This window comes from Haliaeetus albicilla, chromosome Z, assembly GCF_947461875.1.
Source record: "Haliaeetus albicilla chromosome Z, bHalAlb1.1, whole genome shotgun sequence".
NCBI classification, from domain to species: Eukaryota; Metazoa; Chordata; class Aves; order Accipitriformes; family Accipitridae; genus Haliaeetus; species Haliaeetus albicilla.
This window is the reverse complement of record NC_091516.1, coordinates 51,286,905-51,313,351: the sequence shown is the minus strand read 5'-3', so window position 1 is coordinate 51,313,351 and position 26,447 is coordinate 51,286,905. Positions and strand designations below refer to the sequence as shown.

The following is a 26,447-nucleotide window of genomic DNA, read 5'->3' as shown; positions in this document are numbered from 1 at the left end:
ATGCCCAGCCAGCAAGAAGGCTGGAGGGGTGCAAAAAGTTGGCATGGGACACAGCCAGGACATCTGACCCAAACTGGCCAACGGGGTATTCCATACCATGGGACATCACATCTGGTATAGAAACTGGGGGAGTGGGGGCGGGGGGATCGCCGTGTGGGGACTGGCTGGGTGTCGGTCGGCAGGTGGTGAGCAATTGCCCTGCGCATCATTTGTACATTCCAATCCTTTTATTATTGCTGTTGTCATTTTATTAGTGTTATCATTATCATTATTAGTTTCTTCTTTTCTGTTCTATTAAACCGTTCTTATCTCAACACACGAGTTTTACTTCTTTTCCCGATTTTCTCCCCCATCCCACTGGGTGGGGGGGGAAGTGAGTGGGCAGCTGTGTGGTGCTTAGCTGCTGGCTGGGGTTAAATCACGACACAGGCTATACTTTCTGTACAGCAGAATTAAGGCGACTAAACTGAATTTAGTTCTGACTAGACTCTGTGCCGAATGCAGATATCATCTCTGTTGGGTACACAACTCAAAAGTTTATAAAGTACAAAGGCATACTGGAAATATGCATAGCAAAGCAGTATGTAGTTGTATTAGCATTAGTTTCTCAGCATGATCACTAGCAGATGAGAACTTAATGTCTTTGTCTTAGGAAGCATCATGTTCTCTGAAAATAGATATTCTTACTGTGATACCTCTTCATTAATCAGACTCGGTGAATGTTTGCATTGCTAATTTTTCCTCCTTAAGAGCACTGAGCTGCAAGTTATGACAGACAGAACCACTGTTTTGAGAAAGCTATTCTTTTTAGTTGACATAGTTCATTCTGAGTGATAATATTCCAAAAGTCACTATTATGTTTTTCACGGACAGGTGGCTTTTCCTTTCCCACCTAGATGATTTACTCCATAATCAAGCAAACCTAACTTGCTGTGGCCTATTTATATGAATAACTTTTGGGTATAAAAGAGCACACTTAATATTATCATTATGTTTACAGTTATGTCAGACTGTAGTGCAGCTGGTTCTGGGTAACTGCTTGAAACAGCATTAATGGGCTGTTTCATCCTGAGTCACAATATCCATTTGTGTACTCTGAGATGCATGTAAATGTAAATTAAGTGATCCGCATTTAAATTCTATTCTGCTGTCATGTTATTGAGCATATAATGGTTTCTTGCAATGCCTTAATGTTATAAAATGTACTTAATAATTTAGCAAGAGAATATTATAGAGATGATTGGTATTTGGTGTATATTCACATATGACATTCTGTGATGAAATTAAAAATGCTGAATTTAATCTCTCTGTCCAGCCCTTTCTCCAGCACTTCAGACCATTTGACAATACACTAGTTATTTTGTTACCTCCCAGTCTGGCTGTAAGACAGCCAGCTGATGTTCCTAGTGTCCTTTGCTGTGTGACTAGCAGGGGATGTGCCTATGTAGCCGACAGTCTTTCCTTACAAAGACTGATATGATCAGATTATCCACTGATAACAGATGTCTGCTTGTCCATCTTATGTATATAAGTTTTTATCTGGCACAACTCATTGTAATGTTAGCATGTTTAGAGAGTAAAAATTATACTGCTTAAAACCCCCCTAATACCTTCCCAAAAAGCTGTAAACATCATTATGTGTACTGTAATTTTTTTAAGCTACAGTTTTGGCTCATTTTAACTAAGCTAGTAAATGTAGATTTTAAAATTGACTCCTTAAAAACAGGAAGGATTGTCTGCTTGCCAAAGAAAGCAAAAATACTTTTGTAGGAGATGAGGAAAAAAGGGCTTCATAGAGATTTGTGGCAGTCTAGGTATATTATTACAGCTATCCAAAATATGAACCATTTTCTCTATTGTTTAATTTATAGCCATCAGCTGTAAATGAAATGTGAGTTTTATTGAAATCTTTGGGGAAGTGATCTTTAAAGAGAAAGTATCAAGGAATTCTGAAGACAGAACTGTACTGTGAGAGGTAATTCCATGGCCAGTTTGTAGGCTACTTTTGTCTGGTGTCACTGTTAAGTTTTATAACTCAGTAATATTGGCATGTCCTTTTCTGGCAAAGTCTGCCCCTTTTTCTCCCCTCCCCTCCCCCCATCTTCTGTGTTTTTAAATTAAGCTTGTTTGTTCCTTCCTTTGGCAAGCTCTGCTCCTTCAGCTTCCCCCCCCGCCTTCCCTTATAGACAGGGAAATTTGGCCCCGAAGCATCAGGTATCCCATGCTCTCAAGGCACATGTTTTTGGATGAGAGAGTTATGCCTTTCTAGTCCCTCTGCATGAGGCTAGTGTGGATAAGAGACACTTGGGTTCTGTATTATAGCCACTTTGTAGGGTATGTCAGAATTCTGTTACTTGTGCACAGACTGATTTTTCCCAGGTTATTTTGTTGGGGAGTCTGTTCTGTATTTGGGAACCAGTGCATACTGTTACAGTAAACCGTGGGAGCTGGGTCTCTTTCTCTCCTCCCCTTGCAGCCATTTGTTTTCCATGTCCTACATGCAACTTGTATTACAATTTATTTTTCATGCCAATAAAAGCTATTGCTGTAAAATGTAGCCTAATGATTCCTTCAGCTGGAAGCTGGAAGGCCTGAAGTTGAAGAAGATTCTAGTGGTGTGGACAGCAGAGCCTACTCTTTGTAAAAGATTTGTGCCCAAGATAACCTTGCCTTTTGTGCCTTTGTTTCCAAACTAGGCATCGTTTCCATTCTGCCAGGCTAAAAACAGAATCCGAGAATTCCATTAAAGCAAGAACTGATTATTGGAATATAGATTCAGGAGGCTTGGCTTGTCAGAAAACAGGCACAAAGGCAGTTTTGTCTGACAAATGTTTTTTATGTTTAGGGATGTGGGAAGCTGTTTGCTGTTTGCCTTTGATTTCAAGCCAGCATTGTAATGGATTTTGTTTGTCTGAAGCAGGCATCAGGTGTAATAGGATTATACATTGTGTTTATACAGTCCTGGCTTCCATAGCCCTCTAATAATGCTCAGTTATTAATTTTTCTCTTATAAGTTAAAATAGATATTATGGATTAGGTCTACCAGAACTCATCTATTTTATATGAAATGTAGTTTTTCTGTCTTTTGAACTTACCGGATCATGACAGAGATAGAGGTGAGCAAAAGGCAAATTATAAACTTTCTTGAAAATTCCCTTCACCAGCATATATGCTGAAGTTCTTCTTTTTTTTTTTTTTTTTAATTCTGTTACTATTTCCATCTGCAGACAATCACAGCACAATGTGATGGGTGTCAGCACAGGGCACATTTGTTCAGGCAGCCTTTTAATAGATCCTTTTGACTGAGGCTTTTAATTGGATCTTTTATGTGACAGTTGAACAATATCTCTTACAAGCATATAACTAAGGTGAAGTGCACAGAATGATGGGTTTTGACCCAACTCTGCAGTTGTAATTGGATGATGGGAAGTGGCATGTGGCAATAAGGTGCTATAGAAAAGGGGGTCTTAACAAGTGTGTGTTAGTAGATGTTTTTGAAAGTCTACAAAGTTTCAAAACTTTAATTTAACTTAGTTGCAAGGAATTTGTATCTTTGCCCCTCTCACTGCTTAGAAACTTTGTGCATCCCGTTTTTTTGCTGTAGTTAAGGGAGCTCTGGCTCCAGTGCAGATGTTCAGATCTTTTTACTTTTCCAAACTTTTTTTTTTTGCCATTGTCTGAAATGAAGAACAATTGTCCTGGTATATTGGGCCAGCACCACTGCACACAGCTATACAGAATATATTATTAATATTATTACCTCACTTTGGCAGGGGTAAGATTCGCCTGAGGCCCAGGATTAGTCTGTGGAAGCAACGTTAACCTCCTGGATTCTGGTGTGCCAGAAAGATTATGTCGTAGTTTAAGCCCGGCCAGTAACAAAGCACCACGAAGCCGCTCGCTCACTCCTCTCCCCCAGCCCCGGTGGGATGGTGAGAAGAAAATATAAAGAAAAGCTCGTGGGTCGAGACAAGGACAGGGAAGGATCACTGACCACTTATGGTCACGGGCAAAAGACAGGCTCAACTTGGGGAAGAAACAAAATCAATTTAATTTACTACCAATCAAATCAAAGCAGGATAATGAGAAGTAAACCCAAATCTTAAAACACCTTCCCCCCAACCCCTCCCTCCTTCCCGGCTCAACCCCACTCCCGGTTCTCTCTCCCTCCTCCCCCCGGCAGTGCAGGGGAACCGGGGATGGGGGTTGGGGTCAGTTCATCACATGTTGTCTCTGCTGCTCCTTCCTCCTCAGGGGGAGGACTCCTCACTCGTCCCCTGCTCCAGTGTGGCGTCCCTCCCATGGGAGACAGTCCACCACGAATTGTTCCAATGCAAATCTTGTCCACGGGCTGCAGTCCTTCGGGCACAGGCTGCTCCAGCGCAGGATTTCCCATGGAGTCACGGCCATCTTCGGGGACATCCCCCTGCTCTGGCATGGGCTCCTCTCTCCCTGGGCTGCAGGTGGGCATCTGGTCGCCCACTCCCCTCCATGGGCTGGGGGGGGGCAGCCTGCCATCTCACCACGGGCTGGGGGGGCATTCACTCCTCTGGCGCGCCTCCTCCCCCTCCTTCTTCACTGACCTAGGTGTCTGCAGAGGGGCTCCTCTCACGTTCCAATCTCCTCCCCCACTACCGGTTCCCCTTCTCAAATCTGTTCTCCCAGAGGCGCTACCACCATTGCTGACGGACTCGCCCTTGGCCAGTGACAGGTCCGACTTGGAGCCGGGGAAGTTTTGAGCAGCTTCTCACAGGAGCCACCCCTGCAGCCCCTCCCCCCCTACCAAAACTCCACCACACAAACCCAAAACAGACTACCTTTAGCTCTTCTCGCAGGGTCTTCTGTATTACCAGGTTTTCTGCCTGTTCTCTGAATGTGAACAGTTGGCCTGACATAGTTGCAGTTGGCAGTGCTGAGCTGCTGTGAATCCTTGTTTATTAAAAAGATGAGAAGACTTATTCCCCCTCCCCTTCTACAGACATACTAAACCCTTATGTTTTGGTTACATGATATATAGGAATTTTGCTAATAAAGTGAAAATCTTAACTGCAGTGCACAGCTGCAAATGGACTCTAAGTGCTTTTGCAGTTCAGTGCTAGTTCAGTTGTAATGGAGTAATCAACCGTTTTCTGGCCAACCGAGCGAGACAAGGCAGGGTTTCCATAGAACCCTGTCAGTGCCATGGTTAAATTCATCAGGATGCTCCTGCTCCCTGGAATTGTTTCTCTGTCACTGTCAAGTCTGGGACATTGGCCTGAGGCAGTGCAGAATGCCACAACTGTTCAAACCTGCTGCGTCTCTTTATGTTCTGGGTTTTTTTTTAAAATGAGTATATGGTTGTCAGCAAAGCTGTTTTGGGGGACTTCTTTGATGCCAGTGCAGAGAATATGGGAGGCGAGTACTTCTGCACAGGCACCCTCTTGTGCTTGCTGTTTCTACTTTTTGTTAAGAACTGTTTCAGCATGATTGCTTCACTTTGGGCTAGGAAACCACATTATCACTTCTCAGCTGGGAGACAGATTATAATAGCTATGTTGCAGTGTGTTGGTAAACTCTACTTTTCATCATGGTAGGAAGCAAAGTGAACTTTGAGTTTCAGGAAGGGCAGTGTCTGTTCTGTGAAGAGTTCATAATGAAATAAGAACCCCACTGATGTACTCAAGTGAGGGTTGTGCCTTTAAGCTAACTAGCCATCTCTAATTTCCTACACTGAGTTTTCTATTATTTTACCTACTTGAAGCTACAATTTTGCAGAAGGGACTGGAGAAAAAGACATTGAATCTTTCTATCCTATGAATTTGTAAAGAGATTATAAGTGCATATTATTGGCTGAATCTAATTTTTACATGAATATTGATTTTCTGGTATGCATTATAGAAAAGGAGGGAAAAATCTTTGTTTCTGTAGCACCTACAGGGGTGCCAGGTGTTTCTTCATGATGATGAAATGTCTTGTGCCAGGATTCTAAATTCTGAAGACAGAACAAACAAGACTTTTTTGTTGTTGTTGTTGTTAAAGAAATGGGTTTGTTTATTTGCTTTGGTTTAGCTGGTTGATAGACCTTTATCTAAGAGTAAACACTGGAAATATTTAGCAAGTAATTTCTAAACTTAATAAAGTAAGGGACTATCCCGATGAGGCCTGAAAGTAAAGAAGATTTTAGCTTTGCAATTATATTTCATGAAAATGAAGTAAGTGTAAGTGGCTTGAGAAGAGTGTAAACAGGTCTTTGGTTGTAGAACCAAACAGACCATACAAGAAAGTCAGAGATATCATAAATGCTGAAGAGGGATGTTTGCTGTCCCTCCCGATGTAAAATGAAACTGACAGATACGAAGGTTGAAGTAGGAAAGAGTGAGGCAGAGGTAAAGCAGTCTTGAAGATTTTGATGAGAAGCTTAAATGTAGGAAGATGTCTAGGAAAAAAGTCACTGGAGAGATTCAAAAGGTACATGGTAAAGCAGTTAGAAGGGCAAACCCCTGAATTTTATAGACCAGACAGAGGGTTAGAATGGAGAGCTTGGATTTTATGTTTAGCTATCCAGGGAGAGGAAAAAAAAAAAGCACAGACCTTTACAAAAATAAATAAATACTCATATTTACTGAGCAGAAAATAGTTAGGGAGCTGAGAAGTGATCTGTAGGCTAATTTGCTGATCTTCATGTGCAGCCACAAAACTATACAGCCAAGGAAGATTGCAAGTAAAATAAACTGTTGATAGTAAAATAGATCTGGTTGAAAACTAGGGGGTTAGATTCACCAGAGGTTTTATATATATAATTTCAGCTCACATTGTTGTTGAAGTAATTTTTGTTATAATTTCTGCCAAAATGAAAGCTCCCCAAACCCTCTAAGCGCTTAGTGAAGTTGATGCTCTTGTTTTCTCATGCCAGCCAAAAAGTCTTGTAGAGCTTCAAGTAGGGATCTGTCAGACACTTGCCTTGCATTTGCCAGAATTCATCTGATTGAAAATGTTTCAAATGGAACGTTTCAGTGGATGCAAATTTTCAAATACCTATACATATATATGTACATTTATATAGATAAATGTGTGTACACGCATGTATATGAGTGTATATATACACAAGTACGTGTGTGTGTGTGTGTATATGTGTCTATATATACATGTAGTCAGAAAGTATCCATCAGTTCATCTGCATCTGTTAAACATGCAGAAGAGATCTTGACCATAGATGGTGAAATGGGATGCTTGGCTAGGTGGGGGCTGAAGCATCCAAGTACAGCTCTGATCTAAACCTGGGGCTGGGATCCCTCTGTCTTCTTTGTGTCACTGTGGGCACTTACGTGGTTGCTGATCCAGGTCAGGGAGTTGTGTGTTCAATATGCCAATTGTAATGGAATTTAGAGTGGAGAGGAATCTTATAACTGGGGAAAAGAATTACAGATTGACCACACATAGATGTCTTGGGAGCGTTCAAGAGTAAAAGAGAAGTGGGCAGCTGATGAACTGGGTTGCTGGATGTTTGCAGAGACAAGATCGTGACTGTGGAGTGGGGGCTGGAACTGGAAGTGAGAGTATGAAGGGCAAGATATAAAACCAAGAGAGTTTAGGAGTAAGGAGAGAATGTAACTGAGGACATCTCACTATCAGGAATTGGGAAAAATGGGAGAGACTTAGCAGGGGAGTCCTGGCAAATCTTTCTTACACAAGTGAGAATTTTTGAAAGGGAGTCAGTTCACAACTGATAAACGTGAGGGAATACAAGTTCTGATAAAGTAGAAGAGTAGATATCTTAAAGGTAAGATTAATCCACAGGCATTTTACCAAGTGTGGTCATATTTTTAGTGCAGTAAGTATGCAAAACCACAGGCTGTATCTAGAGAAGTTAAATCAAAATGGCTACCAAGATTGTAGGGACTGGAAGTGAAATGGGTGCATTTACCCTGTGGTTAATAACTGGAGGAATGCGTGACTGAACTGAGGGAATGCTGGACAATGAAGGGAAGCTAAGCAGAAGTATGATGGCATGAATTGTAGTTTACAGAATGGCCTTGTTTTTGTTTTTAAGCAAGGAGCAAATGAGCAGTGATGATAATTAGGTGGCTGCAACATGAAAGAAGCAGAGGAATTGTTACCGTCTCTCCCCGTTGTCCTCACAGACAAGTCTCTAACGTGAAAAACAGGCACACATTGTCTCCCCGGTTCTTTTCCCGATCTGATGCTAAGGCTCTGTGGGGTCAGAGTGAATCAAAATGAATGTGATGGCTTTGGATGAAATGACAGAAAATGAGAGTGGCTCTTTGACAGGTTGGTGAATGGCTTCATGGTGTGAAATACTGGAGGATGGAAAAAGGGATCAAATGTGAACTCCCAAAGAGATTGGTCAGGTCAAGGACATGACTTTTTAAGTGAATTAAGTATTTGAGGAAGGGTGAACAGGTGAGAGTAGCTGATTGAAGTGCTATTTGGAAATTACATTATTCTAGACGTTATCTGTGTTAGATTAATTGAGATGGTGTGACTGAAGGAAAGAAGAGACATTTGCTTGTGTTTTCTTCAGGGACAGTGCTTCATTCTTCAGTATAAGGTTACTTGCAATAAGGTGGATTTTTTTTCTCTCAACCTAGGTGCATAACCTTCACTAGCATTAATGAGAACAGTTTGCATCAAGAAGAACCTACCATCCCTTTCAGCCTCCCCCTTTTAAATGATAGTGCATTAGTGCTATTGAATAAAGAATTTTCTGGAAGCATTATCCAACTACCCTATTGAATTTCTGCTTCCAAGTTTAGCCTTCATGCTAACCTTCTGAGTGCTACTATTTTGTCCATGGAATTTTAGACTTTGGCACTACACCACTATATTTTGTGCCAGAGTGAGAACAAAAACATGTTGTACTCAAATTATGTGTAGTAGATTTGCAATATTTGAAGGTGTAATTTATTTGTGTGTGGGATTATGCAGGGTGCTGCTGTAACTGTAGAGATGATATCGAAACAAACAAAATGAACTAAATGCTCAGTGGACTTCAGTTAGTTGCATTTCAATTACAGAGCTAATTAAACAGAACTAACTAAGAAGGCCTTATTTCATACATCCTGGAATTGTCATCAGCTAATTGTGCATGGTATATGCAGAGTGAAACTGCTTCTCAGAAAGTGGTACACGCTATGCTGAAGAATATGTGGTACATACATATTTAATAGATAATTGCTTTTATGCAGTAGTTTTCACTTAGCAGCTGTCGAAACAAGGAACGTTCATGTGTGGCAGTTGTCACACCTGCTCCAATAACTGTTAAGAAATAGAGTATTGTAATTACTGAGACATATGAGGGAGAAGCCTTGTAAAATAACTACAGTGCTAATTTTTTCCATATTCTATGGCAGTTTCAAAAGTAAAGGTGAGAAGGGCAAGAGACCTGTATCTTGTCCCAGAAGAATCCTTTTACACCAGGTGATAGAGTAGATCTTATTAAATGATTATTCAGATACAGTCAAAAGGTAGGCTCCTCAGTGAATCTTGGATACACGTAATTGTTTCTTTTACTACAGTTTAATAAGAGTAAACAAATAGAATAGAGTGGCCGTAGGATTATTAGATCAGCAATCAGCAAACGGGCCACACTAATGGTTGTTACTGGATGATTCTGAAATTATCTTGGGAAGAATCTGTCAGTGCAAATGCACTTACCTACAAGCAGTATGCATCATGAGTGCTTTAGAGGTACAGAAAGCAGTAATTGATCAGAATGCACTGAGATTGAGGGGAAGCCCAGGCCAGCATCTCTGTCTTGACAGAACACGTTTGGTGGATGTTGTTTCTGAAAGCCTACTGAGGCTTTTAGACAGTCAGGTTCGTCTAGCTTCTTGTTTCCCCCTTCTTGTTTGTATCACAGTACACACTGGGGCATCCACTGAGACCATGTCCTCTTGGGCTAAGAAATGTACATCTGTAGGTTAAGAGAGTTCTCTTCCCGTTCCCATCCTGAACCCCTCCGTGACTGTAGAGGCTAAAAAAGAAGACAGGCACAAGGTTAAGGGCAAGGGAGCATAGCTGTCCTAGGCAAGGAACTGAGTAAGAAAGAACGAACGAACAGTCAGCCACCAAACAGGAACAGAGAGAGACTGAGTCCAACAGGCACTTCTCTCTTTCTCTCTCTCTCTGGATCTGAGGGTGCCGTGTTCTTTTCCTGGCAATGTGAAATTGGCATACTTGAGGTTTTCCTTTCTCTTCTCTGAAGCTTGTGTTCGGCACAAGCCAAAGGGAAAATACACTTTGGCTTCAACAAAGTTCTTAGTACCCTGCTACTGTATTCGATCACTTGCATGTATTTGAAAATGGTGACACTGCCTGGAGACAATTGGTCAGGTCTATCTAGGAATTTAATTTTGTGATGTAATGTTTTCATTCAGTTAGTAAATGGACTCAGAGCAACGCTAGATAGTATGACATTTCACAGAGGAACAAGTTCTGTGTCTTCAGGTATTCAGAATATGTTCTTGATGCTACTGAGTATTTAAAAATGCGATGTAATAGTAACGATTTTAGAAGAATGATTACATTTAGTCTTAGCTAGCCCTCCACAATAAAGAAATGCCTGCAGATTTTATAAGGACATTGAAACAAGCAACACCAGTACTTACGGGTTAGTTAAAAGTAACAGTTGCTGCTTTCCAACTGAGAAATGGGTAATCCCGTACCACTCAGTGCAAGCACGCAGAGATTGCAATGGGAGTCAGTTGTGGTTAAAGTAAAATCGTTTTTCATCAGTTTGGTTTAACTGTTTCATTAATTTGCACGTGAGTGAAAATAATTTTAAATTTTTAAATAAACTTTGTTCTGAAAGAACCTGCGTGTATCTCCCATGTTCTTGTGCACATCTGAAACTGTGAATTCTGCTGTTGTTTTTCAGGCAGTATCTGTGTCTTTTTCTAACATGTTACTGTATGGAGTAGGAAGGAGGCAGAAAAAAGTCCTCTGCAGCGTATGGGTACAGTACAGAGTGGATCTAGTTCAGATCCTCAAGTGTCCTGCACCAGTTTGCTTGGGATGCATCTGTAGTGCCATGTGCTCTGGTCTGTCTGATGGCTAGTCTGCCAGCAATGGACAGCAATGGTGAGTGAGGAAAGCGAATCAAAACTTAATTTCTGAATGCCTGTTTACGGTCTGCTCGGAAGTATTTGGCAGTATAGGGATATACTACGGGAAATGCGGTATATTGAAGCCATCATTAATATGACCTTTCCTTTAGAAAAGGAAAACCTTAGAGCTTTATTCTTAAGTAATTCTGAGACTCATCCCTGTGTTGGTGAACCTGTGATACCTGCGACAGGACTGGACGAAGATCGGATCGGGGCAGATTCTAAGCAGGGTAGAGAGGGAATGTAGAAGTTGATAGGGGTAGGGATGCAAGGTACAAGAACTTTGTCACCCTCCCGTCTGGGAAGGCAGAACTTGGAAAAGATAAAACGTTTTTAAACGTACTGCGCCAGCTGCAGGGATTTTTGAACTGAAGTTGTTTTTTTCTCCTGGATGTGCCTTGAGGTAAGTCGTTACGCAGTACCTTTGCTCCTGGGTGCGGAGCACTGCTAACCCCGTTTTAATGCGCGGGATGTCGGTGCACAGGGCTGCTGCGGATGTGCCGTGCCATACTGCAGGCTGCCGTCCTGGAGGGCTCTGCCGCCTCCGGGCTTTTCCTACCCGCTGGAGGCGGGGGAATGCGCAGGGTGCCCCGCGGGGCGCGCTCTGCGGCTGCGGGGGGTGGCTGAGACAGCAGCCGCCTGCCAGCAGGGAGCAGTGCAGCCCGCTGCCGCCGCCGGAGGGGCGGTAAATGGAAACATATGCCGGGAACAAAGCGGAGGAGTTGGGAGGAACAGGCAGAGAAGCGCTGAGCGTAGAGGCTTAGAATGTGGAAGGTGAGGCAGGGAGGATGCTCTCAAGGAGGAAAATAACGAAGAACGGAGGCAATGCAAGGTGGGTGTGAAAAGAGGAAGGGAAACCCCCAGATACGGACTACTAGAAAGCAGACTAGAGAATAGGAAAAATACAGAAAAGAGAAGGGGAAGGCTAGAAGGTAGACCTGGAGGGTGAAAGTAAAAAGTCTTGTAAAGAGATTGTGGCGTTCCCCTTACCCCCTGGGCCAGAGGAGAGTTGCAGTTTCTGATGCTGGGCACGCAGGAAGGACAGGGACCCAGAAAGTGCTACTGCTTTTTAGTATCATAGGGCAATATATATGTGTTTATCTTGGTTCTTGTTCTTAATTCTGTATTGCCATTTGGATGAATTATCCCTATGTCTGCATACTGATATTAATCTGTGATTAACAGAGGAGGGGGGGAGGAAAACAAGATGATTTTCAAAATGTTGCTGTTGGAGAGCATTGTTTCCCCTGTAAATGTTTTTGCCAGGGTGCAAGAATTGTGCCACAGCTTGTATAGATAACATTTAGTCCTATTTCTTACGGGTTTTTTTCTGAACTCATTTGACACTTTAATAAGACTTTGTATTAAGGTGATCAGGTAAATTTCAGCTGCAGAGTATGTTATTTCCTACTTCTAACTCCAAAAGTACATCATAATCCAGCATCACAAAGTGTGGGGGGATTACACTATGTTTTAGGGGATGGAAGGAAGGGGAAAGGAGGTTGTCGGTTCTTGCAATGGGTGCAGCTTGTCCACAAGTCCAGCTTGTTAAAAGATTTTTCTAGATTATTAGTTGAATGTTGAAAGCAAATGCTTTTTTTCCCCCCTTCTTCCAGTAGCATCTCCCCAAAGTCATCATAAAATGTCAGTGTGTTACGTAGAATCTGCAGCTTTCTAATGGTCCTTTTGGGCTTACCGTGACCTTTTGAAATCATTACAACCCCCACCCCCCATTACACCCCCTCCCCCCCAACTTTTCCTTACTTAATTGCACACGGGAATGGGGAAACAGGAATCCAATTTATTGTTATCCAAGTGGCATTTCCTGTTACTTAGCTTTGTAGTTTTGTGTATAGTAATTAGTATGCAGAAAGCTGGAAAGATGCCTGTAATTCCAAAATGAACTCTCTGTAGCTCTCTCCCTCCCACTTGCACTCTCCTTTTAGTACCGCCCCTTCCATGCACCCTTTAGCCAGCAGCAAGACAGCTGTGTTTGATCATAAACCACTTAAACTCCAGGCTCACTGGCAGGGGAAACTTTAGCGTGAAATGTAGCGTTGGTTTGTCTCGGGGAGGGGAGCTTTCTTCTCTTTTCCCTTCTCCCTCCCTGAACAGCACTCTTCTTTTAATTTCTCTGTGAACTTGTGTGAAGCTCACCAAATTTTTCTGAGTACATTAAGCGGCATTGGGAGATGCCCTTAAACAGAGTTGTGGAAAAGAGCGGCATATAACAGACAGCAGAGGTGAAGCACGCCTTGCAGATGGACTAAGACAGCCCTGGGATCCTGGCAAGCAGTTCCTTCGCTGCATTCTCAGAGCACTTCACAGTATTAACAAGTCTCTCGCAGCAATGGATTGTCTATGAAGTCAAAACCAGTTTGGTTCTTGTAGAAGATCTTGCACCATTAATTTAAACTATCAATGTGGAGTAAAAATGGCTGTCTAGAGCAAAATGTGTAAGACGGAAAAATTTTGGAGAAGAAAGTATTGAATCACTTGAACAAAGCTGTGAAGCATTAAAATCTGCAGAAATCGTCAAGCCCTGAGAAGTCTAATCATGAATTCTGGAGTTGCTATGAAATATGGAAATGACTCCCCTGCAGAGCTGAGTGAGGTAAGCAGTTTCAGTGCCCTTCTTTATGCTTTAAAAAGAAACGCTCCCCTTTTGGGCTTTCAGTTTGCAAGAAACGCAATTAAAAATTAGTAGAATGTGTATGTTGCTATAACTTGCTGTGCCAGTCAGGAAATGACCTGAACTTTTTTGTTGCTTTACGCAGAGTAAGTGGTGAAAAGCAAATGACTGTAACCATGTAGAGACATTTTTTCTGTTATCCTGCAGCAGAGATTGTCTTTCCTCCCAAGAGCTGTGTGTATACCCAACATTCATGTTTGCAGTAGGTGAAATACGGAGATCTCACTTGAGATTAAGCAGATGGTGACTAATTTAGGAGGGAGGTGGGGTGAGAGGAAGATGACAAATATTTACTGGTAAGACAACAACATTGGCAGAAGTTGTGTTTGCTTGTATTTAGCCAAAGTAATGCTTCCTTAGGTTAGATGAATTAGGTTACTTTCCTTCCCTGCCTAAAAGAAAACAAGCCATGGGAAACTTTCTGCTTTTCCATTGGAAACCATAGTAAGCCGTTATTTCTTATAGTTGTGGGTATGCCTGGGTTTTGTGTAACATGATTGTGTGTTTGTTTTCAATAATTTTGAAATTAAAGCCATATCAGATGTTAATGCAAATTCTTAATAAATATTTTAGCAGTGGCATATTTTGTCAGTTACTGAAATGTCTTAGCTATGTCATCCTTATGGGCTTTACTGAGAACTGCTAAGTTAGTTATGCTATGAATTCCCAAGCATTTGATTAAGGTAATTTTGTAGAAAACTGAATCTGCAGTCTGTATTGTCCCGGGTTAACTGAAATGCTTCTCTTTGCCTTTTGCCCATTTCTCTGATACACCTTTTACTGCAACATACCCTTTGTTTACTTTATGTGTTTGGAGTTTTAGGAGTATTAGGTAAGATATGCTTGGCAGAATGAGAGAGTTAACAATTTCTGGAGTTAATTGTACAGAGGAAGTTGACACTGAGGTATAGAATGGAAAAATAAATCAGTAAGTTGGTGAGGCAGACAACAGTGTGGGGGGAAGCAGAGTAAACTTGTGAGACCTAAGCAAGTATAGTACCCTGCCATGCAAGAGCAACAGCAGGTTTGTGACTGGGCAAAGAAATTGTGAAAGAAATTTTGTATGTGTTCATCCTTTAAATACAAAAGAGTTCAATTGCTTTAACTCTGTGTTAGTTTTTTGAAACTGTGTATTGGCAACGCAGCATAAATGGAGTTCATAAACTCAGCATAAAAGCCAGGGTTGCTTTTGGTAGGAGTCTGCCATGGTGTTTCTGGCTACGGTTGTATTGATGGCCTGCTGATCACTGCTTCCTATCCCCTCAACACTTAATTTTCAAGACTGTGCAGTATCACGTAAAACATGGAGTGTCGCAAAGATTTGATACTTGGGTTGTTATCTGGAGTAGGCAGTATTCACTGGTAGCACTGGTGCCTTGAAATATTACCTATTGAAGTTTACTTCACACATCCACAAAGTAAGACTTTTGTTGTAAGAAATATCTTTTTCTTCTGATGTTTTAATATGGGAAATATTGAAAGAAGTCTGTGACTGTGCACCATGCACCATTTTTGTTGGGTTTTTTTGTTTGTTTTTTTCCAACAAGCTTACTTTAATACTTAATTCATGTTTGTACTCTAGTGCTAGAGGAGAGTTAGAAATAGGCCCCTTTCTGACTGCAGACATACCAGGGAACTTTCCCCAGCTGCTAATCATAATTTCTTTGCTGCTAGTCTTCATCTTTGTGATTTGAGCCGCTTGCATGAGCGTGCTTTAGCCTGAGTCATTGAAAAGGCCGGGTCAGCTTCAGCACTGGTCTTGGATAAAACAGTGTGTTTTGAATGAAATATGGAGGCCTTACAGAAGCATCATATTCCACCTCCCATATGGGAGAAGATGCAGTTAGTTGCTCACCTCTAACCCTTAATTACTCAGCCAACTCCCTGTAATTTGTATGCTCATGTTAGGCCTTTTCCTATTGGTGACTGGTACTGTATTGCTTGCTGTAATCAAAGGTGGAAAGCCCTGGGTAAAGGCTGTACCTACGGTTTATATACCTGTGTTTCTCCCCTCTTCATCATGCTCTCCCCCTTTTCCTTCCTTTCTGGTCATGTTTTCTGCATGCTGTGTTTATTTTTGATCAATGGAAGACAGTAGCATTGTGTTCATTTGAACAATGGAAAAATTTGAAACTGGTTCAATAGCAATTTTATTAAATGACTGCTGTCTTAGTGTGTTTTCACCTGCACCGCTATCTCTGCAGTCAGCTCAAATTTTCACATCACAGTGGGCTGCTACCAGTGTGTGTGTCTGAATGGCAAATACGATAACAGACCAAGAAAGACCATGATTCACATGATGCACAGTGGGTTTTGGTGTAGGTGCCTTGATCTCTGTATCTCAGTACATGGAGCTCTAGGCATGAAACTACTGTTATTAAAATTAACAGGAAAACTAGAAAGCCCTGAAGATATAGTAAATACATTCTTGAATGGATGCATTAAACGAAATAGAAAACTAAATTATTGCAACTCGTTCCATTTGTATTGAAACTTTCTACTTGACATTTACATCACTCTTTGGGAAATGAGAAGAAATTAAGGCTTTTTTTTTTTTCAAGGCACAGTGTGATTGTAGAAACTTGTGTGTGGTTGATGTTTGCTATTCCTAAACTCTTGTCCAGGTAAACAGAGAGCTTGATAGTCTTTATTTACTCCCCCTGCCCCTGTCTAAAGGTCATGCAGAAAGCAGAACAAAAATCTGATTTCTGTCGTAGGTCAGTCAGACTTCTGCAAAACTCATGCTCTGTGGTTCCCTAGCTCCAGAGTTCAAGCTGTTGTTTGCTGATATGTGTATCAGTACATGTTACCCCATTTCTTCTGCTTTTCTCTCCCTTCAACCTTCTCTTTCTTCTCTCCAGAGAAAGAAAGATTAGCCAGTGTGCTGTATGTGGTAGATTCAGTGTGTCATAACTGCATAGAGAGGTAGGAGAAGCATTGTTCTTGCATAGCAAGGTTAGCTTGGTGGTGGTGTTATGTTTGGAGTTTTCTTTAATATATGATACATTAAGAGAGGCAAATCTAAAAAAATCTAGAATTTGCAGATGACTGTTGCTGTACTCCATGAGGATGCACAACAGCCTTTGGTACTTTTGTAAATAAATACAGTGTCCAGCCAAGCTCAGTTCCATTATTATGAAATGGGCCTTCTCCTGTCAATATTAGGGCTTAACATTTGCAGAGTTTGCTTTTTAAGGCTTGATCAAGGAAGGATGTGATTTGTATGCAATACATGACACCCAAATTAGGTAAGTGCTCTTTGGATCCCTTCAGGTTTTTAGTCATACAATACTGTAAACCTTTAATGTAATCACAAAGCATATTTTTAAAGCCAGTATCCTGAACGTTACTGAAAAACGTGTACAGGTAAACTGTTCGGTGCACAGAAACTGCAATTACAGACTGTTTTTTACATAGTTAAAAATGAAACTTTATATCAGAATTTACATGCTTTGTACATACTCATTCAGTTTTTCTGCAGAAAGGGGTGTTCATCTAGAATGAGCTGGATTGTCTAATCTATATTTTCTTCTTCTTCTTCCAAATTTGAAGACACTACCTGGCTTTAAGCCCCTGCATTCTGGGGAAGTATCTCTGCATACTAGCTTTGTTCTTATACACTCCCCTGGCCATCCACTGTTGAGAAGGTGTGCTGAGGTAGGGAGATCTGTGGTCTGACCTACTACACCTGTTGGGCTAAATGTGGTCAGCAGTTATGCCCATGACTAATTCTGGGACAGTTTAAATTAGTAATGTAGGAACATGGAGGAAATATAAGTACTGAGCTTAATTATATTTTTCTCAGTTGTATACTTAAGGGCTAAATTATATCCTTGCATTAAGAGCCAAATTATGTTCTCAGATATAATTTTCATTAAAGTAAGCCTTGTGAACTTGCTGATGGTAAAACTGTGCCCAAGAGATTTTGTTGTGGGATAAGGGCTGGCATTACAGTATTGCAATACATTCAGCACTTTAGATGCAGATGATTTGTATAATGTGATTGTTTATTGTGTTCTTTTAGCACTTGCTGTATAAGTTGATGGTGTATAACATCTAAAAAGGATATATTTCCTTCTGCACAGCAAAATCAGAAGATACTATGCTGCTTTAGGTTCATACTTTATACCTTCTGCTTCTTGCTTTGTGCTTGGAAGTCAAGGGTTTAGAATGTGAATGGTGTGGCTTGCAGCATTAGATACAGCTACATATTTCTTAACCCTTTACATTGACTGGAATAAACAGATGGGGTATTTGTGTTGGAAAAATGAGTAACTGGTTTGTTTGTTTATTTTAACAATAGGGTATTTAAAATTTGGGAGGGGGAGGGAAGATAGGATTCAAAGTTTGTATTTGTGTAGGAAGCAGAATAGTGAGTTCATAAGAAAGGTTTAACCAAAATCTTATATGTAATACCAGATGTGAAGAAGTAAGGAGAGAGCCAAGTTTGAAAGGCTTAAACTCTGACTTTTTTTATGATTTTACAGTTGGACAATATTGCACTTTCTTTTAAGATTTGTGTTCCGCTGCTGCTATACTTAGAAATTAACACTGTGAGGAAAAAATGACATAGAAGAAGAATTACAGAAGGAAAAGGGACTTCGTGCCAGTAAATCTGAGGGGACTTGTGGGGTGAGGTGGGTAACCAGCAGAAGAGGAGGATATTGAGCCAAGCCTCACTGGCAAGGGAAAAGCTCAACAATGGCAATCCCCACCCTGAGGTACTTTCGCGTGTGTGTCTCTGTTCTTTTAGAGCAAGTGTTAGCTTGTGCTCACACTGTACATACGTGTAGGGAGATAGCACTGATGGAATGGGGAACAGGTTTGGTACACATTCAAGTCTAGGCTTAAATCTCAAACACTTGTTTCACCTTCCTGGGTTTGGTAGTCTTCTCATTAAGACAGTCAGCGAGTAAATGTCACCCTAATGTTGCGTCTGCTTCCTGAATGGTCTCTGGCCATGCAACAAGCATGCCAGTATACTTCCAGTACTTCTCGTGAGCAGGTAAACACCAATTCCTACTGCAATTCCATCTCTGCTACTGGACATGGTCTTGGCCTTCAGTGTGAAAGGTGTATGCAGCTTGTAACAGAAGAGAGTACTGCATCTTGCCACCAGAGAAGGTGTATGTTTTCCCTGGTCAGAAGATGTTTTGGGAAGTGTGATAAATCCTTACTGTTAATCCTTTAAAATATTGCAGCCCTGCAATAGAACAGAGTGGAATGTGGTTATCAAATACTAAACATGGCATATTTTTAAATTATTTTAACCTCGAAAAAGAGACCAGGCAGTGGTTATCGATACAACAATTCGATACGAAAGTCAATTGTCATCATTGGCGGATGCGGCGGCAGAAAAAGTAAAGAAATATTGTCATCTTAAAAATCAAATTTGGGAATTAATGAATGCTAAAAATATTAAATATAAGGGATTCCCTGTGGGTGCGTGAGGAAGATGGTATTCTGGGAATTACAAAGTGTTAAAAGCGTTAGGAATCTCAAGTTCCCGACAGGAAAAAATTGCACGATGTATTTCAAGGAAAGCTTTATTTACATCAGTTGATAATGTACATATGTTTGTGAGTCATTTGAGATCTGTTGTAAGAACTTAATTATCTGTTGATGTTTTGTCTTTTTATTGCTTTTGCTGTATTGCTACTTATTTCTTTAGTAAAGTTACCCCTACCCTGCTGCCACATCATCGAGGGTACTATTAACCTGACTCATGACATTTAGAGATAGGGATGTCCATGGGTAAAATCTTGGAAGGATCAACCTTGACACTGGAAAGGTTGGGAGACTAAAAGGAACTCGTGATCATGACACGTCATATTAACCTAAATTTGGATAAAACATTAATTGGAAATGTCAAAATTTTAGCAGTTTGGACTATGATTAGTGGATTCGACAGGTGGACAGGCCACATTTACTTAACTCAGAAAAGAAACATATATCATTTATATGTGTTTGTTAAACACATTTGTCAATTTTTAAAAATATTTTTAATTATTTTAACCTTGAAAAAGGTGTGTAACTGATTTCTTTGGTAACAGTAGTCAAACCAAAAAGGTGAACAGTGTTTGTGAACTGCTAAAGTCTTAGAAAAGTGAGCACAGCAACCCAGTATGCTTAGATCAAAGTATCTTAAGGAGAACTTTCTTAAACAGATTCTAGTGGGGATCTGGATAAAGCGTTGATCTGGTGGTAGCAATAACACCTGTAGCCTTACAAGAGTGGTCTCAGCTTTATTGCTTCAGAGATGCTGAGGTAGTTTGCAGATCTTCTTTGGGTGAACTTCTCTCCTCTTTCCTGGTTCAGACGGGCTTTATGAAGTACTAGTCAACGTTGCAAACCCAACATACTCCTGTACTGTTGTCTTGCAGTGTGTTGAGACAGTAAATGTGAAATATAATTACAGAATCTAAAGAGTTACTGTATGTCTCAGTTACATTGATGTATCTCTCCTAATTTAAAGAAAAGACTTCAGTGGGAAACTTTAATGGTCGTGCTCCTGCATAATGATCATCAAGTCTGAATGCAACATTTAGATTGGATACACTTCTGCTGTATTTCATAGATCTACTACAGATTATTTATGTCTTTGAAAAATCTAATTTATTTTTATAGCTTATTTTGAAAACTTATGTTAAATTATATAGGTGAAAGCATCCTTTGAAATGGGAAGGTCAGCTTTTCTGGAGTATTTTGGACATCTGTGTTTTTTTAAAAGACAAGTTTGTTGTTATGTTATCAGTGCCTGTACTGCTGATTTTAGCAACATGGGTTAGAACATGAATGCGAAACCATAGTCGAGCTGAGGGGGCTCTGGCATGATCAACGTATGTAATTTACAGTGTGACTGATGCATGGTTTTTCCAGTGTTAAAATGTAGTGACTTCAAAGAAAATTTTTTTTGTGGATTTGTGTGAGCTGCTTATCAGGCACAGAGTATGTTCCAGGCTTGGACTTTATTAAATTGAAGCACTATGAAAAGATTAGTCAAAATGCCCAGACACTGTCAGCACAGATAATGCTCTTTTGCAGCCTCCTAATAAAAAAAAGTCAGAGATTATGTAACTTATCTGCCTGATATTTTAATATTCCTTGCTCTTAAAAAATCGTGTTTGAAAAATGCCTTATGGGCCGAAAAATCAGTTCGGACAAATGTATGCTGTGAAAGTAACATTAGCAATGTGTTGGATCCTCTAAATGCTTTTAGATACTTGATCGTTTTTATTCTTAGATAAAAAAGCCAGAGTTCATTCCTGGGAGATTTTTGGAGATAAAGATCGTCATCCTTTCCCTCCTCCCCTTCCAACCTGTGTTGGAAAAGAAAAATGTATTTTCGTCCTTGATCAGACTTGGACATACCATGACATGGCGCTGTCTGGGAACAATTGCGAGATTCTCCTTTCGGAAGGTATTTTTGTATGTTCCTTTGCAATCTATGGGTTTGTAGTCTGTAAAGGAACACATAAACAAAAGCTTCTGAAAGAAGAATCCAAAGATTGCAGAGTTAATGTTTGCAAAGGCAGAAGTATCTATGCTGTATGTATGTGTGAAGAGGGGACATGGAGAGAGATGTTGTGATGGGATTGGACAGCTATGGTGGGGTGTAATGAGGTATTTTTGTTCTGGACCTCTGAGTAGTTTGATAAATGATTGATATGTGATATGTGTTCTTGTCACTTATGGTGTTTTTCCTCATGTTTATTGTCTTTATGACATTGTATAGTTTTTCTAGTTGCAGGTTTTACTTGTGCTGGGAATTTCTGCTTCCTAAATAGCATGGAAAAGCCTATTTGAGCTTTTCTATTACATGTAGTAATAATATACCTACTTATGTACTCTGTAGGGAAATGTGATGGTGTCTGAATTCAAAGATTCTCTGTGATGGAAGGATGGAGGTTTGGTATGGGGATCTGGTGCTGGTGAAGATAGTGTTCTGACACTGGTGGCAGTCTGCATTAGTCAGTCCCATGTCAGGATTTGCCATATAAATGAACCTTCTGCATAAATGATTTATATTTTCTGAAGATTTAGATTTCTACCTTCTCCAATGTATAGAAATATTCATTAAGAGTCTGTAAATCAGCTTACATGTTCCAACTCTGTTGTTGTAATTATACATGAAAATTTGTCATCGGAATTAAAATATTAATTGACAGAAATCTTTTCAGTCCTGCCAAATTTAAAGAAATGCAGAAAGAAGTATTTTTTCAGTATGCTTACATATGCCCCACCTATGTATAAATTTTTGTCCTAGATAGTAAAGTTGACTAGAGTATTGTCTTTTTTTAGAAAGTCAAAGCTTTTAGAAGCATGTAGTTGGTATCTAAAATTCTAGAGAAAAAAATAAAAATTGGTTTTATTTTCCCTCAGTTTTTCAGTATTGCTATTTGTGATGACATTTATTTTTTTTTCAGGTAGGATGTTAAACCAGCATCTTGGTTGAAGAGGGGCCTTAGTGGTAGAATAGAGATGGCACCAGAGCTATTTGGGACTTGGGCTGTGTCTCCTTGTGCTGATCCTGAGTAAATCTCCCTGCTTCTATGTGGATATCTTTTGCCTTGCCTGCCTTGACTGTAAACTCTCCTAAACTAAGGATTGTTTCCTATTAGTATGGTGAAGCTGTGGTGGGACTGCTGGTCATTATTTGAATGTGTGTAATTAATAATGATTTGAGTCACTTAAAGATCCCAAGATGCTTATAATGAAAACTCAGATGTCAGCAAAGAGTTGTAGTAGAATTCAGAATCTGGCATTACAGATACATTATGCGAGCTGGAAGCAATCATGGTAACAGGTAACAGTTTCCACAGTGGCATTAAGTCATCCACAGTCCACTTCTCTGTTTCACGGTTTGAAATTCTGTCTGGAGTGCAGCTTTATGCTGTTGAACTGCTGCCTTGATATGCACTTTGAAAAAGCTACTTCTCTCAGTGGAAGCCTGTATTATACAAAATATTTTAAAACAATATGTATGTAAATATTTAGCTTTAGGAGGTGAACCTGAAATCGAAGCAGAAAAGCTTGTGATGTTTAAATTTGTGTTTTTAAACATAACTAAACTTTGTTCAGATGTTTCTTTCTGCAGTATCCAGATGTCTCTGTTTTAAATATTTCTAAATGCAGATAAAAATGTGGTCAGTGTGTGATGACCGAAGAATTACTGGCATTACTTACTGTCTTAAGAGCTTTCTACTTGGAGTGTGAGCGTGTCATTGCTTGTTTGTGCTTGTGTTGTTCCACTATTTTTAGCTAAATGAGAAAGCGTTGTAAAGAACAGTTAATTATTAATGGCTGCTACCATAATAATAAACACAATTTTTGTTATTAAAGTATAGAACATTGAACAAAATAAGGTGGAAATAGTTTACTCCTGTTAAAATACTAGATTTGCCTTTGTGTGTTAAACATGTGTGGTCATTAAGGAAATTCCAAAATTTTGGTTGGCCTTGCCTTCATAATAAATCTTTTTAAAAATTTGTATTGTAATGCAATGACAGAGTTAACATTTTGCAAGACTTTGACCATTGAAATTGCAGTCTTTCATAGGATGAATTATTTGGGAAGATTATCAGACAAAATGTTATGTTTGTTTCCACAAATGAAGCTAGTGAAACAGACAAAGCTTTCTCACGTTAAAAGTACAAGAACATGTGGTGATTCTTTTTGCTGCCACACAGGTTTGCAATAGGAATGGAATTTCCCAGGGTATTAGCATTTATGTGATTTTTTTTTTTTTTTAACTGATCTTGTGAAGGTATTCATGGAAGGAGGCAAAAATGTTTGTAAGTGCTCACTACAAGTTTTGTCTAGATCACTGCAGCTAGAGCTTCCACAGTGAAGATTTCGCTAAGTTTGCTTTATCTCAGAGGTTAGTGGAAGTCTTCCACAGTCGTTCCCTGGGTTTTTGGTTTAGGCTACAGTCACTGTGACAAGCTGTCAAGATATCTGCTCTTTTCTGGCTCCAGATAATTCCCACTCTTAACAGTCCAGTCCAGCCTTGTCAGTTTCTGAAGATCATGCGTTCTGATTTAAAGTTGTAAAGGACAAGAGCTGGACCTGGAAATCAGGAAAAGGCACAAGGGAGAGTGGACTCTGCCTGGCAGGTATGAAGGACACTGGAAAGTGGACTGGAAGGAGAAACGAGGACTTGAAGTGCGGAGGTGTTAACAGAAGGACAGGGTAGTAGAGGTCACAGGAGTACTCCTTGGGTAGGAAGCTGTGTATGTTACAAGGTCTCTGGGAGATGAGAATGGGGACCTGTGAGTTTGGGGAGAGAGGGTGGCTGAGGAGAGTATGGGTGAGACCTGGCTGTGGGCCATGGAGCAAAAAGTTGGGGATAGAGGAGAATGGAGAAGAAGCCCAGCAAGGAGAGACCAGACCTGAATGTATGTGGGTATAGGAAATACATGCAGGCTTCCCATCTATGCAGAGGAAAAACATTGTGCAGTTGTAGTATCTGTTTTAATACAGTAGTGCAGAGGCTTTTAGTTATGTTTGTATTAACATTGTAAATCCAGCACTTCTAAGTTTCAGCTCTTGGGTTTTGAACCATGGTAATGCTTCTTTTTTTAAAAACTGGTTGTTTGTAGTATTATTGATTGCATGCTAAATTTTATAAATTACCATCACTAACCTTTGTAGAATTTTGGAAATGCTCCAGCAGGTGGTTGCTGGATTTTATTGCAGATTACCAAGCTATCACTAGAATGTAACACATCACAAAGTAGAAATTTGCATCAGGCTTATGGAGAATGGCCATCTGCTGATAACTGAAATGAGATACTGTTTTTAAAATAGGCCATTTATACATTTTAAAATGTGAGGATATTTCAGTGTTTGCTAGAATCATAACGGCACCTCTGGTTTCTGATTTGCCAGAGCAACTTTTTGAAATGTTTCCAAAAGGCTAAATTACTTAGTTGCAGTGACGGAATTATAATTGTCAACACAGAACTGTGATACGTGGTTGTGATGGCAGAGAAATATAAGATCATTACTGTGCTATGTGATAAGTCCAAAATTATTTCATTGACAACTCGGTGCCCTTCTGAACCATGTTTACAGAGGTTTGGATGAAGCTGGTGATCCCACAAAACAGCACAGGTGCCTATCTTGCAAAGTCTATCCTTTGCAGACTGTAAGCCCAAATCTGTCATTTGCTTGCAAAGACGTTATGTTATCTGAACTTCATCTACAAGAGACTGAGATAACCCTACCCCAAACTGTTATTTGCTATTAAGAGTTACCCTTCAGAGGGCAGAATCCATCTAGTTTGATAATCTTTTGCACTTTGCATCCTACCTAAATTGCACAGGTTGCTTACTCTTAAACTGTTGCCAGGTATTTAGTAGTAGAATCTAGCTTGTTGTTAACTGTAGTTGGAGTTAATACTACCATTCTTCAAGTGGCACGTCAGCTGTATCATCCTTTCCTGGACTGCTGGGGCTAGTGTGCTTGAGATGGGTTTTGCAGCCACATACAGAAACCAAAGTGGTTATTGTCATCTGCAGAAAAGACCAGGTACCCAATTAAGAATGGTGTGCTGAGGACTGTCCTTTGTTGTTGCTAAATCTGAGATAAGTTCATTTTCTGTCCCTTCATCTCTTTTTGTTTTGCTTGCATAGCATAGTACAGCATAATTTTTGCAAGTTACTGATGCTGCTATTGTCTGATTTACTGACTTAGGTGGTTCTTTTTATTTAAACTGATTTGCAGACATACTTGGTTCTTTTATTGAAACTCATGGTGGTCTACCTGTTCATCAGCTGGTTCTTTCTTTTTATATATGGTAATCTGATTCCTGTAGGAACAAATGATTCTCTCATGATGCTTGGTATCCTAGAAGTCAATGTTCTGCCAGGTATAACTAGCCTGCTGGGAGGTCTGACCCATGCTAAATAAGCATGCAGTTTCTTTCAATGAAATCAGTAAATAAATTAAATCTTTGAGGGAAAATGTATCTCTGCCTGTAGCATGATGCGTCAGTTAACTGCTGTGAATGATACCAGTATGATAGCAACATTGAGGTGACTGCTATACGTGAAGGAAAAAAATTGTTACAATATTTCCAATGATGATTTTCTTCTGTCTTATGAGGTGCTGGTTTTCAGAATGGATGGAATCTCTATTTCTCCTCCTCTGCTGATGGATATCTTCCCTGTGGTGCAAAGTAGAAAAAAGTATATTGATTCATAGCAGTCAAGCCACGATGGCATGGAGATCTGTATTGATTTAGTTACTCTGTGAGAGATCTCTGCAAACACAGAACTTTTTTTTCATGCTTTTTAAAAAGTACAGTTTCTGTCTCACATTTTACAGGGCTGAATACGTGTGAACACCCATAGTTGTCGTCTTTGTGAAACTCCATGTGGTTGAATTTCAATACCTACCCCTTCTGCAATGGAAATAAATATGCTAATTGCTTCTTATGAAAGTAGGTTTTCTCCTTTCCTGTGAGAGTTTCTTTAACTTCCTATATTTTTGTATTGTGTGTTACGCTGAATCTCTTTTTATGTCTTATTTAAACAGTTTCAAATCTAGTGATTGATGCCAATGAGGTATAGGTAAGTGTCATATCTCATTCAGAATGTTACATGATCATATTCTTCAGTAATGAGATTTCAGTTTCTGTTACAGAA

General features: G+C 40.0%; 1 protein-coding gene across 3 annotated transcripts in view; it reads left to right on the top strand.

The window, feature by feature from the left end:
• The window catches only part of MCC (MCC regulator of WNT signaling pathway), a 225,732-nt gene that overhangs the window by 44,785 nt on the left and 154,500 nt on the right, over positions 1-26,447 (top strand). Inside the window, exon 1 of one of the 3 annotated variants that reach the window (XM_069775902.1) lies at positions 13,051-13,719. The exons of the other annotated variants lie outside the window; for them this stretch is intronic. Within the exon in view, the coding sequence (XP_069632003.1) occupies positions 13,663-13,719 (57 nt within the window). The 5' untranslated portion in view covers positions 13,051-13,662. Of the gene's footprint in view, positions 1-13,050; positions 13,720-26,447 lie in introns of those variants that run through there. 3 annotated transcript variants of the gene reach the window in all.